This window comes from Limanda limanda, chromosome 10 (assembly GCF_963576545.1).
Source record: "Limanda limanda chromosome 10, fLimLim1.1, whole genome shotgun sequence".
Lineage (NCBI taxonomy): Eukaryota > Metazoa > Chordata > Actinopteri > Pleuronectiformes > Pleuronectidae > Limanda > Limanda limanda.
In genome coordinates, this window is record NC_083645.1 from 25,947,321 (window position 1) to 25,962,407 (window position 15,087).

A 15,087-nucleotide genomic window follows, 5' to 3' on the forward strand; every position below is an offset into this window, starting at 1 on the left:
AACCACACATTAGAAAATCTGCACATTTCTACTTTGTGGACTAAATACTGTAAATCCACTGGGAGTGTTCATTTACAGGTTCACTGGTTCACTGTACTCTGTGAAGAATGGAGCTGTGAGCATAAGTAACATCAGAGGGATGACCAGTAACAGTGGGAACCATTAAGTAGTAGAGACGAAGGCAGTTTAACCAGTCAGAAGGAGCTTGTGGTTCTTTTCCGAACCAGTTAGCTAGCGAGTGCTGGTGTGACTGCGCCCAGAGGGCCGTCGTGCTGGCAGGCCTAATCGCTCGCTTAATCCCTTCTCTGATTTTGGTAATTAAGGCTCAAATGGAAGTGGAAATGCTCTCCAGCTTCCACTTGAAGTCAAGTTTACAGCCACACACAGATACAAACACACACACACACACGCACACGCACTGACATATGCTCAAACACACATTCATGTTCATACACAAATACATTTCACGGATCATTTAATGCAAACAGAGGTGGAGACCCAGGAACTGTGGAATTGCATTTCTCCATCGTTTGCGTTTGTGCTAAAAAGCAAACGTTTGACAAGAAAAACAATAATCACAGTTGTTTATGGGACTGCTTTCTACACAAGATACTGTTTATTGAGTGATATATCTTATTTAGACCATTTTAAATATGTGGAACAGCAGCGGCAAAATATACGATGTCATAGGAGTAGTTCAAACAGTTTCTATTGAGTCTTTGAGTCAACTCATAAGCGCCATCCTGCTGTTGCTGCACACAAAGACAACACATGGTGTAGTTTGCACCATAGACCCATCACTCAACCAATGATAGCGCCCTGACGTTAATGGGTGAGACTGAATCACTGCAGGCACCAGACGTTCTGTAAATCGGAGCTCCGTTCACTTCTTCTTTGAGTGCAAACACAGTTTCCTTTATAAGCATCGTTTGTCACCGGCGAATCAAAAAACTTCCGTCAGCGCACGAGACTCATTTTCTCCAAATTGCTCGGTTTCACGAGCACTTAGTGAAGAAGATGGAGGAAGACGAGGCCGCGGCGCCTTCCTCTTTCCTGACAATATATAAACTCCCACACACAAACGGATGGTTTACCCCCAAAGACGCCTCCCTGGAAAATGTTATTGTCCGTCCCTCTGCGGACCTGATTGTATACGAGATCCCATCAATCACAAACCCGCCAGCGCTCGACTGTTTCAAACCCAAACTCGATTGTTAAACTGAATGAAACAAAGAAGAAGAAGAAGAAGAAGAGAAATCCCTGAACTCGAGCGACATCATTACCTGATGCCGTCGTGTCTATTTAGGGACAACGACGGGTGAGATACTCTGGGGTTGTTTGAAGGTGAGACACAACAACAAGAGCACCCCCCCCCGCCCCCCCCTTGATAAGCAATCAGAGAAGCCGACTCTGGAGACAATCACCGCAGAGACACCAAAGCAAGCTCAGGCCTCTCCCGGTAATACCCTGCAGAATTGGTGACAGTTAGTCCAAATGGAAAATGGTCACAGAGGGTTGAGCACAATCACATCTACAGTCTGAGCAGTGAACTGTCCGTTATCACACACACACACACAGACAGACACACACACTTGAGGAGAAGACACTGAATTTCTCTTCTCTTTGTAAAGTTTACAGAAAAGCAATACACATCTGAGCAGCAATTTTGTCCCAGCGCCTCGGTTTTGACTCGGATAAATACATCTCGTATGAAACAATTCAATACTACAATATCACGGCCAACGATAAAACCCAGCACATAGAGCCACGCCTGCTCGGGACGATTTAGCAGCAGCTCCTGTTATGAGGTGTTTTTAAAAGATGTTTAGGCGACTGACAGATGGGTTAACGTGCACAAACGAGGAAGCCGGACCACGTGGGTGAAGACAGGACCTTTCATAAACCTCACTTTAAAAATTGTCTGTGACACCAGCTCATAAAAGCCAATTAAGAAAGTCACCCCCGGCCTTTAAACACCAGTTCTCCTCCAGCACCTCAGGCTTTACTTTGTGTATCATTAAACAGGAGCAGTAGCTTTCATGCTCTGAACACATTAGCCTCAGTGGCCCAGAGTGTCTGTCTCCATTTCCCTGAGAAAAACCCGTGTGTCACAACCAGAGGAACCTCGCCCCCCCACAGGCTCATCAACATGGAGGATGACTGAGGGGTTTCTCCTGATTAGAAGTCCCTGTGTTCCAGAAACGTGCTCAGACTGCAGCTGATTCACTTAACGGCTGTTGTGACACCCTCACACATGTGATTGTCTCATAAACGGGCCTCGGAGGCGCTTTACACTCCGACAGGCTCGGGCTGTTACAGACCTGCACAGAGACAAACATGTCTGTTTCCCCCCATCGTCCAACAAGGCTCGATTTCAACTCAGACAAATTGTCCAAGAATCATCCACCGATTGAATGATTGTCTTCAGTTTTTTACTTTGACATGTTTACAGTTTGCAGGTTTAGATCTGTCTGTCTCCCTTTCTCTGGGGACCAAGTGTTTTGTTGTGATTCAGAACCGAGAACACGGCGCTGAACACTTCTTCTTCTTCTCCTCCTCCTGAACAGGCGATGCTAAATCAGAGGACACCGCCCACAAGGAGGCGGGAGAGGAGAAACCAGAGGAGGACAACGACTATCACCGTAGCGACGAGCAGGTGAGTGATGCTGCTGCTGTTCTCTCCCCTCGGCAGCTGGTCTTTTATAAACTAAGATAAAGTTTAGGTTTGCTTAATTCATAGTTCAAAGTTAGGAAGTGTGAGGAAAGAGAAGTTGGTGTTTTAGATTTTGTGGTCTATCAATCATCAATCTTTTTATGGAGTAGAACTCAAAACTTCACAATCAGGTCGTGAAGTGGTGACGTTTAAAGTCTTTGTTTTCTGAGTGAAATATCAGGACTTTAGGTGAAGTGAGCGACACAAACATAATCACATCCCTCATTTTATTCATATGGAGGCAGGATAATTGACAGTGTAAGTATCTGCATGGTTAGATAACATGAAAAGGAACATGATGATTATGTTACAGAGGTGAACAGGTGCTTTCACATTAGAATTCAGAGGCTGTGCAAAAAGAGTTTGTCTCCTAAAACGACTTGGAAGCAGCAAACGCTTTAAAGTAATGACGGGTTGCAGAGCGAGCTGTCAGGAACAAAAGCACAAGTGAGAAAAATACTGTTGCTGATAATTGTCGGGACAATTACCTTTTTTTTAAAAGCCTGCATTTCAATAATTGCTTTTATAAAAGCGGCCTCAGTGTGATTCACCAGTCTGCTTCACAATTACAGGTTTCCTTTGTCTTTGGTTTCTGTGGCTCTTTAATTTGGATTTATTCATTTAGTGTCTGGGTCCACCGTCCACCGGAGGCATTCAGAATGGATATTTCCTGATTTCATTTGTATTCTGGCACAATCTCAAGCTCGGCAAAAGAGGTATCAATAATGCAGAGGGAGCCGAGTGATTGTTGTGCTGGACAGACGACACCGGGAAGACAGATCTTCTTCCCCTAATGTTGCACAGGGGGAGGGAAAGTGTCCTTGTGCCATTTTGGCTGCTGAGTTTAGACGTAGGAACGACCCGGTGGTGTCGGGCGGAGCCGCTCGTCACTGCCAGGCGCTGAAGACAGGCCGCCCCTGGTGAGGGTGAGGATCCTGACCTTTGGAGATTCAGCGCCGGTGCAGAATGCTCTCTGAATATCTGATCCAGCCGCCTGTGTGAGCTGAATGCAGCCGTGTCTAATACCGAGGAGGGAGCGAGCCGAGGAATCCAAGATTCCTTATTTACTCTTTACAGTCCGTCTCTAGAGAACCTGGTGTGTTGTTCTGTTTGTTCTCCAGCCAAAGAGGAGATAGAGATTTATTTATTTACTGCAGACGTCCTATATTTAGTGTTAGATTCCCAAACTGATGCTGAAGGTTATCTTTATGAGAAAGGAGCTGTTTGGAAGAAGCAAATCTATTCAGCTGCAAAAATAAACAAAAGGTAATGGAGTACAGGCGTCATGATGAAGAAGAAGAGGAAGGTTCAGGGGAAAGGATCCAGGGATTCACAGTTACATTAACAGTAACCTTGGGGGGTGCAGCAGGGCCACAGAGAGCTAATGAAAGCAGTGACACACAGCGAACGACAACAACAGCCACAATCACTCAGAGATATTTCCATCATCAGCAAAGCATGAAACAGTGCAGTTTCAGAAGTGATTATTCTGGGATGGAGGGATGAATCCTGAGGGCTAGGGTCACATTCAGATTCTCATCTAATGTTCATGAGATGTTCCCGATGTGTAAAATTTGATGAACCACAGCTATTTTGGGTCCTAAAGAGGAAGAATCAGAGAACACGGCTCGGCTCTGAATTATTAATCTCGTCTCCAAATGCTCGAAGCCTCATTTATCAAATTCAACACTGGCACGGAGAGAGAGAGAAGCTGCTGCTGCTCAGAGAGACACACAAAGAAACACAACAAAAAGACGTCTGCACGCGTCCGTGACTCGGTGATGAGAAATCGTGTCTTCTCTGCGTGGCACCATAAAGCCATATATGATGTTTTCTCTCTATACGCCTCACTCTTGCATCAGTCACATACGTAAGTGTGTGTGTAACTCCTGGGCGACATAAAGAGGTCGTTAATGTTCAGCAATGTGAGGAGCTGCCTCTCGGGCTGCCATAGCGGAGTCCAGATCACCACGGAGACTTTCATTCCACATGATGAGCCTCGCTGATTGCCAGCGCTGGTGGAAACAGAGACACGTTCCAGCGCTGCCAGTTCTAATCAAAGACCAGTGATGGGGTTTCCAGGGTGTAAGCAGAAACCAGAGTAATGTTGGCTCTTCCTGTTTGAAGAGAGAGCGGCAGAGGACTCGGTGGTGGTGATGCAACCCGGCTCCTGCAGCCGGCGGCGGCCAGAACCAACTAGCGTGTCACCACATGGGGGGGAGGGGACCAGTGGGGGGTCAAATGACAGAAGCCAAAGACAAAGAGACACAACTGGTTCAGTGAGATGTGAAGGGGAAAAGCAGAAAACCGTCATTCAGTCTATTCTTATGATACATACACGAAATGAGCAGAGTTATAATATTAAGGATAACTGTTCTTACTGCTGATCTGCTCCTCGGATGCAAGAATGGCTTAAAAAGAGACGAATTTAGCTTAAAGGCAGATTTTCTAAGTTGTTTCTGAAACCGTCTTTATTTCCCGATAGCTATTTATAAATAAAGTTATCCAGGAAAAAGCCTGTGTCTGTAATAAACACGACCAATCATTCCAATCAGGTTCTTGTGTTTTGCTGATTCTTCCGCTTCATACGTTCGTTCATCCTCTTCTTCACCGTTTGTGTTTCTCTTGTTTGAAACGAGCAGAGTTATAATATCAATGGTACTGTCCCTTCTGCTGATCTGCTCCTCCGATGCAATTTAGCTTAAAGGCAGGTTTGGTAACAGGTGTCTGAAACTGTCTTTATGTCCCGATAGCCGTTCATAAATAAAGTTATCTAGGAAAAAGAAAGCGTCTGTGGCTGTAATAAACACGACCAATCATTCCAATCAGGTTCTTGTGTTCTGCTGATTCTTCCTTCTCGTACATTCGTTCATCCTCTTCTCCACTGTTTGTGTTTCTCCTCTCCGCAGGTCAGCATCTGCTTGGAGTGCAACAGCAGCAAGCTCCGAGGTCTGAAGCGCAAGTGGATCCGCTGCTCGGCTCAAGCCACGGTCCTGCACCTCAAGAAGTTCATCGCCAAAAAGCTTAACCTGACATCGTTTAATGAGGTAGAGACAACAACACGCTCCAGAGGAGAGAACCACAGCTCGATCACTGAACGTTTGCTGCCTTACTCAAACTTTGATAAGAATTACACGAGATATGAAAGTGTAGAAATGATCCGCTGATCAGCTTTGTGTGACTTTTGTTCGCTCTTTTCATTCGTCCTGATTCCTGAGCCGAAACAAAGTGATGTAGTGAAGTGATCCACGCTCTCTGAAGAAAAGAGAAAAGTGCTTTGTTCCCCTGAAGTGGATTTGTAGCAATTTGGAACAAATCTCTTAATTCTTTAGCGTTTTGTTTTAACTCGTATTAAAAGCACCAGCTGGTCCTTGTTTACCAGGAAGTTGAATGTAATCACAGGAGATGACACGATGGTCAGCGGAGACACTGACACACACAGGTTCTTTGTGTTGGTTTTAATTTGCAGATATCAGGTCTTTGTGAAATCTAGATGTGGCAACTTTTCTATTTATTGTCCCCCCCCCCTCTGTTCAGAGCAACAGGGGGGGAAGGTGGGCGATAATTTGACAGATGGATTTTTCTGAGATGCTGAGAATATTCATCACAGCCGCCTTCTCTCCTCCCGTTTTTCTATTTTCTGCCTCTCTTGGTTTTTTGTTGTGGTTTTTCTCTGGCTGTCACAGAGATGAGTGGGACGGCTCCATTATATCGCCGCCCCCCCGCCAGCACCAGCCATTGTTGTGCTATCTATTGACTATGGAAAGTTGTTGTTCAAACCCGTTTCTGCGCCGAGCTTTACAATAAGTGGCTTTGTCAGAGAACAGTTGGGCCATTTACTCATTTCCTGTGTCTGTGAACACGTTGTGATCCCGTCATACATCTAAATGTTCTCACAGGAAGCGAACGCATCGAGAAACACACGAGTGAACGGAAGAAACGCCCCAAACTACCAAAATAACATATTTATATAAAGCTCAACACAACGTCCCCAGTGATTGTCGATGGTAAAATTGATGGAAAAGCTCCTGAGAGCGTCTGAAGCAACTGACTGATTCAAATACAACGTACAGTAAATCTCTGTCTGTAGTAAAAAGGCCTGCGATTGATGATTACTTTCATTTTGGGTTCATCTGTCCTTTGGTTTATTGAAGTATTATTTCTGTAGTGTTAGAAAATGATGAAAAATGCTTCTCACAATTTAGTTTCAGCTTTAGATTGTTTGTTTTGTGCTGGAAATCTAAAGAGCTTCACTTTCCTATCAACAGAAGAAAAGTAAAACCAGTATCTTTTCACTTTTTGCCGATTCACTGTTGGTGGATGTTTTGTTTCCTCTGTTGTTTGGACTCAGCTGCTCTGTGACTTTCAGGATTAAAGTGGATTGTTTCGTATCTTTCTGATCACAAACCGGCTGTTTCCGTGCTGATAAAGAGGCTGACACGTCCTTCCAGTGGCGGCCAGTAGGTGATGCTGTGGCAGTAGTTTGTCTCAGGCCTTCACCCCCCCACCTTCCCCTCCTCTGCCTGTCTCTCAGTATATTGATCGGCAGACGCAGATGCCAGGCGCTGCTCGGCAGAATATCAATGTTGACTTCACAGGAGGAGAGGTAGATTTGGCGAGCCGGGCCCCCGTGTTCGGTATTGAACTCCCGTGTTCGCCTCCCTGATGCTGCACGGGGGGGCCGGGGGGCCGCTCCAAGTCGAAGTCTGCTCCCACCAGACTCCTCTTCCTCAGAGAGGTTATAACTCAGGCTGAATAGTGAGAGAAGAGAGGACAGGAGGTGGAGGTTTATCTCTGCATCACGTCGGCTCAGATGCACACGTCTCATTTCATTTGAGTGAAAACTTCAAACTCTGATGTTCAGAAATGTTTCAGTCATTTGCTCTTTTTCTCTTTTTACAGCTGGACATTTTATGCAATGAGGAAATCTTGGGGAAGGACCACACATTGAAATTTGTCGTCGTGACAAGATGGAGATTTAAGGTAACTCTCAAGAAAGACTGATTTAGATAGATAGATAGATAGATAGATAGATAGATAGATAGATAGATAGATAGATAGATAGATAGATAGATAGATAGATAGATAGATAGATAGATAGATAGATAGATAGATAGATAGATAGATAGATAGATAGATAGATAGATAGATAGATAGATAGATGGATACTTTATTAATCCCGAGGGAAATTCAGATCATCCAGTAGCTTATACAGTTAACACTTAAACACCGCACTGACATACATACATAAATCACATACGGAGAATATATATACAGATACAGGAATGCAGTGGTGGGAAGTAACAAGGTAGAAATACTTTGATTCTGTACTTAAGTAGATTTTTCACATATCTGTACTTTACTTGAGTATTTCTTTTCCTGACGACTTTTTACTTTTACTCGTTACATTTGAACAAAAATATGTGTACTTACTTCTTTCTACTTACATTCTCAAACTGGCTCGTTACTTGAGCAGCGGAGGTTGTCTCTCTCTCTCTCTCTCTCTCTCTCTCTCTCTCTCTCTCTCTCTCTCTCTCTCATCTAGGGTACATTTTTTTTACATTATATTCATATTGTTGTTAAAAATGTTCAGTTTGGTACTTGTACTTTTACTTTTGATACTTAAGTACATTTCAACACCAGATACTTTTGATACTTAAGTACTTTTAATATGAGCTACTTTAAGACTTTTACTCAAGTCATTTTCTGACGGGTGACTTCTACTTTTACCGAAGTCGCTTTCAGTTAAGATATCTGTACTTTTACTCAAGTATGGCTTTCAAGTACTTTATACACCACTGCAGGAATGGAATGCAACTTGTAAAGTATATAATGTGGCATCAAATTGAAGATGTTAAATTAGTTCTAATCATGTAATCTGAAGTATGAGTATTGATTCAAAGACTTTATGAAACTGGTCCCTGGTTGACGTTTCCTGTTGACTCGTATTATTGACATGACACTAACAGTGCAATGTCCTGTAAAGGTTAAAGCTAACAAGCTAAAGCTAACCGGCTCCATGTGTTTGTGTCACACAGAAATCCCCCCTCCTGCTCCACTACAGACCCAAGATGGATCTGCTGTAGCGAAAACGGACACAACGGTTGTTTCTTTCCTTTTTTTTTAAATATTTTTAATTTCAGGTCCGGTGACTGCAGACTGTGCCGTCTTTTTTAATTTTTTTTTTTATTTATGCAAAGACGATCAACCAACACCAAGCAAAACGCCCGACAGTAAAAAAAAAAAAAAAACATGAATCAGCATAAGCCAGCAAACGGGGGAGCGAACGTTGGGAACAAACACACAACCACCGAACTGGAAAAACCTCCAGCACAGACTCTGCAACACTCGTGTTTTTTTTTAAGGAACTACAACAACCATTTTTTGTTTGTTTTTTTGTCCGCTACATCCTTGATATGTGAACAAAATGGAAAAAAAGAAAAAAAAAATTGAGAGAAAGCATATATTTATACTTTTGTACAGAAGAGACACATTGAACCAAGACACTACTGGTGCTCTGTTTACACACAAACAAGATGTCTGGATCCCGTGGGTTTTTGAGCTCCGTGCAGATTTCATCCTCCCGAGACGAAGACTGAACGGAGAGGAGGACGATTTCTTTTATATATAAAAACAAGGTTTCTGTTTTTTAATTTTTCTTATTTCCTGTCACAATCCACTTGACACGTCTGGGGAGCACAGAAAGTTTATGGAAGATTTATAACAGGCATCGATTTCAAGTAAAATTGTCTCAGAATTCTTTTTTTTCCTTTTCCATTTCATTTCGTTGGCTTTGTCTAATTTTGCTAATGGGTTCTTGATGATTGTCAATTGTGAATAGGCTAAAACATTTTTGTTGTGTAGTAATTTATGTTCTATATACCGATATTGTACATAAAATGTCATTACAGAGAGAGAGAGAGAGAGAGAGAGAGATTGAAGAGAGTAAGAGAGACTTTAGACTGTTAAAAAGAAAAGAGTGGATCCCAGAAGAGCTATCTATATGTCGGGCAAATAAAAAGAAAAGTGTCCAGAGGTTTAAAAATGAGGAATTTAAAAAAGACAGACTCACTATCAGTATCAAAAATATATAAATGCATCTTTATGTTGTCTGACACAGACACGAGACAAATATCAAGTCCCTTGCAGTGTGCGTGTGTGTGCGAGTGTGTGTGTGCGTGTGTGTGTGTGTGTTACGAGACTTTAGGGCGAACAAGCAGAAAGCTTCCCATCCACCCCCCCCTCCCGTGCTCCTCATCTCACCGGCCTCCTGTAGAGTTCAGTTATTGTTCATTTGCTCATCATCAACAAATCCCTTTCTCACCGATGACTCAACACTGGTGTGTGTGTAAACCAGTTCATTCTACTGGTTTCGTTCTGGATCTTATTTGGATTTCGCATCATTCAGACCTGAGTATCCGTCCTGGTGTTTCTACTCGTTCACTGAAAACTGATACAGCCACATGTTGTTGTGTTGTTGTTGTTGTTGTTGGCAACGTGCGCACTCACAACATGCACTTCCCTGTGCAGCGTTGTTGTAGTTTGTTGACCACAAACTACTTTAAAGCAACACAACGTAACTTTTAGCGAGCAGCAGCGCCCCCTGCGGCCATGGATATTACCCATGATCCTCTGCTTCCTGAACCTGGAGAGCTGCTTTAAAATAAGTTTCTCATGTTCAGCTTTATTCTTCCACTTCCTGGGCCTGATTAATATTATAATTGATAATTGAAGATGCGACTGATTTACCTCTTTACCACCGAAGGTAGCAGGTGTTCACAGGTTTGTTTAAAGGAGTTTAAATCTTTTGACCCTGAAAGCAGATTAAATTAATTTCACATAGAACAGAGGTTTAATGAAGCTGCTGTTCTCCAGTTAGAAGTTGCAAAGTGTTGCTTTAAACCCTCTTCACCCCCCCCCCCCCCCCCCCAGTAGAGCATGTCACCTTTTTTTAATTTGTTGCCCAAATTAAATCCTGGTTTTAAGTATCGACATGTACTCGCCCACAGGAAGTGAACGGACATGAGAGGAAGTGTAGAAACGTACGAGCTGATTCAGATCAGATCACTGATGTCACCGGTTCTGGTAGATTTCAGTTTGTCCTCACTGCCAGTTGCAAATGTTCAAAGTTACACAGTGTTAAAAGAGCGTTTTTTCTAAAAGTTGCGTGATTATTAATCAGTATAAAACTTGGAATTCTTTTTTTGCAGAATAGCTAGTGTTGGATAATGTCGACTTCCCAGGACAGCATTGTTTCTGAGAAGCTACTCGCAAATTCAGGTTCCGCACAGGGGGCGGAGTTTTTTTCTGAACAATTTTGATATTGAAATTCTGAAATAAAAATGGCCCCAGTTGGGTCATTTGGTGCTGATACGTGTCTGTTTCCAGTCGTACGGTTGTTCTTTCTACTGTCACACTGCAAAACCAATGTTCTGTCCAATGAGAAAAAAATGTCTTAATCTCACAACCTGCTCAACTGTCTTCAAAAAAAACGTGAAACACAACTGGATCCTTAAAAAAAACGCCATGTCTGACCTCAAGTATGATTACCTCACCTGACCCGTGTGGTCAGTGGTTAAATAACGATGATTTACCCTCTGCATTGTATCTGCCCACAGATGTTTTCTATATGTTCACACGCAGGGTTCCTCCTCATCCGCACATCCTCCCTCAAACGGTAGAAATTGGATAAAAACTCATATCTGTTTACCTGCAATATTTATATTTTTTGCAGGAAGAGTAAATAAAGCTGTGGACATATTGTGTTACAATCCGCGTATTGGATTTGGAGATGTAATGAGATGTGTAGGAACCCTGCTGCATCAGGACCTATATGACTTGTGTGTAAAATCAGCGTTTTTATAGCCGACAGGTCGGTACCAAACCAGCTCTACCAAAACCCTCCAGTCTGCATGTGTCACTGCTGAAGGGAACCGAAATATGTCAAGGCCCCAAAATCCGGTTAAATACGTCAACTGGCTATTGTTTTTGTTTTTTTAATGTTGAAGCTGAAATCGTGGAAGAAAAAGATTGAAATGCAAAAAGCCTCCTGATCTGATTTAAGAGAATCTGAATAATTTGCAGTAAAAACAACATAAATATGGTTTATTGGCTCTTCACCAACAAATTTAAAGCCAAGAAACGGTACAAAATTCAGGATAAAACCAAAAACAAGGAGCCGGACGTGTTTGGTCAGATCCTGGATGTGTGTGTTCTGTCAAATCCCTGCACACGTGATGTGAGTCCTGTTTGAAATGAGGAGCGAGGTGTCATCACATCCGTCACGTTCATGTTCTTTTCTCCGGTCCGACTCGTCCTGTAGCTGTCGTCACCTTCTGTAAACCTTCAGGAGGAAATCTCTCAAACCTTCATCCTCTTTTTTCCTCACGTGATAAAGCTGTAAAGAAAACCAACAACAACACGGTGCTACTTTTAAAAACAACGACTACAAACTAAATGTTTTGCAGAACACTGCGAAGACGGAACATCTTTTATTTTCTGTTTCTGTGAGTTTCACACGGCACCAGTCTCACAAACAAGGATTCATTTTCAATATGTCAGAATGTGAATTTACTTTGTCGCAAAAGTTTTGGAACTGAAACGACCTTTGGAAAGAAAAGTGTAAAGCGACCTACTGGTGCTTTTCTGGTTCCACAAAAAGTTTAAAAACCTAGAAAGTTCACAAACTTTCAGCGAGAGGCCGAGTTCAGCTGATTTACAGGAGCCGACAAAATCAAGGTTTCACTTCTGTGGCTGAAGATGGAGAAAATCTCACTTTTCTTAATTTAACTATACTTTCAGTTCTTTATAGTTTCATCACAGACGATTTGATCTGAGCTGGTTTCAACACAAACGGCTGAATTGTGAACGGAAACTTTTTGAGTTTTGTTCCGAGAACCCTGTGATGCATGTGACGGGTGGGGGGGTGAGGGTGTGGGGGGGACGAGGGGGGGCGCCCTCTGTCTCTGGTGCTCTCTATGGTGCTAACAACCTCTCGTTTCTGACGACTCCTCTCAGAGAGAGGTTCTGGGGGAGCTGCTGCTCTCCTGGACCTCGGGCGTCCTCTCCTCTCCTCTCTCCACTCCTCTCCTCTCCTCTCCTCTCCTCTGTCTCCTCCTCCTCTCCTCTCCTCTCCTCTCCTCTCCTCTCCTCTCCTCTCCTCTCCTCTCCTCTCCTCTCCTCTCCTCTCCTCTTCTCTCCTCTCCTCTCCTCTCCTCTCCTCTCCTCTCCTCTCCTCTCCTCTCCTCTCCTCTCCTCTCCTCTCCTCTCCTCTGTCTCCTCTCCTCCCCTCTCCTCTCCTCTCCTCTCCTCTCCTCTCCTCTCCTCTCCTCTCCTCTCCTCTCCTCTCCTCTCCTCTCAGACCGGCCTCGCTGGAAGCTAATGGCTTCTCCTTTATTTCTCTCTCTTCATCTTCTCATTGATTTGCTGGGTTTGTTTCTCCCCCTCTTGTCTGGACTTGCTCCAGCAGACTTGAGGTCCTGGACTGTGACGGGTCTGACGCTGTGAAAATAAAAGTAAAAGTGGTGAGACATTGGACGTGCGAGCTGCGATTTCTCGCCTCTGAGATGAACTCACACTTCGTGGAGTTTTCTCCGGCGACGCTGCCTCAGAGTCAGACTGAGATTCTGCTTCAATCTCTAATTGGACCTGCGAGTCTCAAACAACCTGAACATCACACGAAGCTTCAACCATCTGACCGTCCAACCACCAGCACGTGATCTCTCACTGGCTGCGTCTCCCAAACTCCACCTTCACCTTTCTTTTGCTCTGAAATTGGCTCCAGGATTGAGTCTCAGCTCCGGCTCACTGCAGATTCACGTCGGTGTGAAGCCTCTGAAAGGTCTGCGGCAGGAGGCCGGGCCCGGGGCTGTCAGAGCCTCGTGCTCGGCTCCTCCGCTTCGACCTTGAGCGCCCGTCAGTTTGTTATCTCCTGCTGGGATCCGGGTGAAGCTCCTGGGCGAAGCCACGTGAACCTTCTGACCGAGACGGCTTCACGTGACCTCTCAGCACCGGCGGGTTGTGGTTCATGCCGAGTAAACAAGTCCCACCCGGCTGCTGACCTCGGGGACGTCTCAGAGGCCGGCCCTCTGACGGCAGCAGCGCTCATTTCAAGTTTGCCGGAGCAGAATCTCTCCTGGCGACTCAAAATGGCTTCTCTGTGTTTTCACGCCGCTCGGAGACGGTGACGCCCGGCTCCTTCTCCCTCATTTCAGAGTAAAGCTCAGTAATCTCACAGGCTGAGTGTGTGTGACCGAGGCCGAGGGGTCACTCAGACGCTGAAACACTCCAAACACGCCGCCGCTCGACCTTGAGAAGCACCGCGCTCAAGTGCACTGAATCGACCTGACATTTGTGTAAAGATGCTGGATCGAGACTTCGGGCCTCAGCGATTTCCCAAATAACATTGGGAAATTGGTCATTAGCCACCAAAGGTCACAGGGACACGCCCCCATGAGCCATACGTCATCAATACATCTGTCCAGTTTGGTATTATTATTTATTTATGCTGAATAAGTGACTTCTGCAGTAATTTCTTGGTTAATTCCTTTTTGGAAAGAGATTTGCTCCTAATTGTAAATTTTTATTTCGTGAAACTGGACATGAAATGGCTTAAATTCTGGATTTGCAGTTGAATTCCCTCTCTCTGTCCGTCTCCTCCGTGTCCACTTCCCTCTGATGCTCTGTCGACGCTTCACAAACACATCGTTGTTCTTTTCGAGGTCAAGTGCAGAAAAAATAAGATTTAAAAAAAACAACTAAACAGTGTGAATCTGGCAACGTGGTTCTTGTATTTGCAAGGAAAATGTGCAATATACGGTTCTCAGATGGTTCCAGGCTTCAGCGTAGAACTCCAGACTCTCAGTTTGTTTTCTTCTTGTCTTTCTTTCTTCCAGTCGGTTCCTCAGGTCACTAAATGCCTTCTGGTCCTGAGGGGGACCAGGGAATCTCAGAACATACACTAACGCACCCGAATTACAAAACGACTGGGTTTTACTTTAGTCTCGTCGCTCTCTCATTTCTTTTCTTTTCGCTCCTTTGTTCTCGTTTTTGTTTTTTCTCTGACGATTTTCCACAGGCTTCTGTTTGTTCTTTTTTGATTTTCAGGTTCAACGGGCACTTATTCAGGTGTCCCTCTCCTCGCCTCATTTTGTATTATTGTTATTTATTGCACATGTAACGAACTGGTTTCCATTGCCACATTTAATTCGAGGAGTTTTTGGGGTCTAGAATGGGGCTGGAATTTCTTACATACAAAAACTACAGAAGCTTTTGTCAAAACTTAAGTGTGTATTTCATCAATAAATGCCTTTAAAAGTGTTGCTGTGGGGACTTGTCTTCTTTTTGTCGCGGTCGTGTCTTATTGGAGGAATATC

At 44.0% G+C, this 15,087-nt stretch overlaps 1 protein-coding gene across 1 annotated transcript in view; it reads left to right on the plus strand.

Moving 5' to 3' along the window:
- Positions 1–8,963, plus strand: part of LOC133011940 (polycomb group RING finger protein 3) — a 46,640-nt gene extending 37,677 nt beyond the window's left edge. Inside the window, exons 7-10 of the mRNA XM_061079880.1 lie at positions 2,568–2,656; positions 5,623–5,760; positions 7,616–7,696; positions 8,752–8,963. Coding sequence (XP_060935863.1) covers positions 2,568–2,656; positions 5,623–5,760; positions 7,616–7,696; positions 8,752–8,799 — 356 coding nt within the window. The 3' untranslated portion in view covers positions 8,800–8,963. The remainder of the gene's footprint in view (positions 1–2,567; positions 2,657–5,622; positions 5,761–7,615; positions 7,697–8,751) is intronic.
- Positions 8,964–15,087: the final 6,124 nt, after the last annotated feature.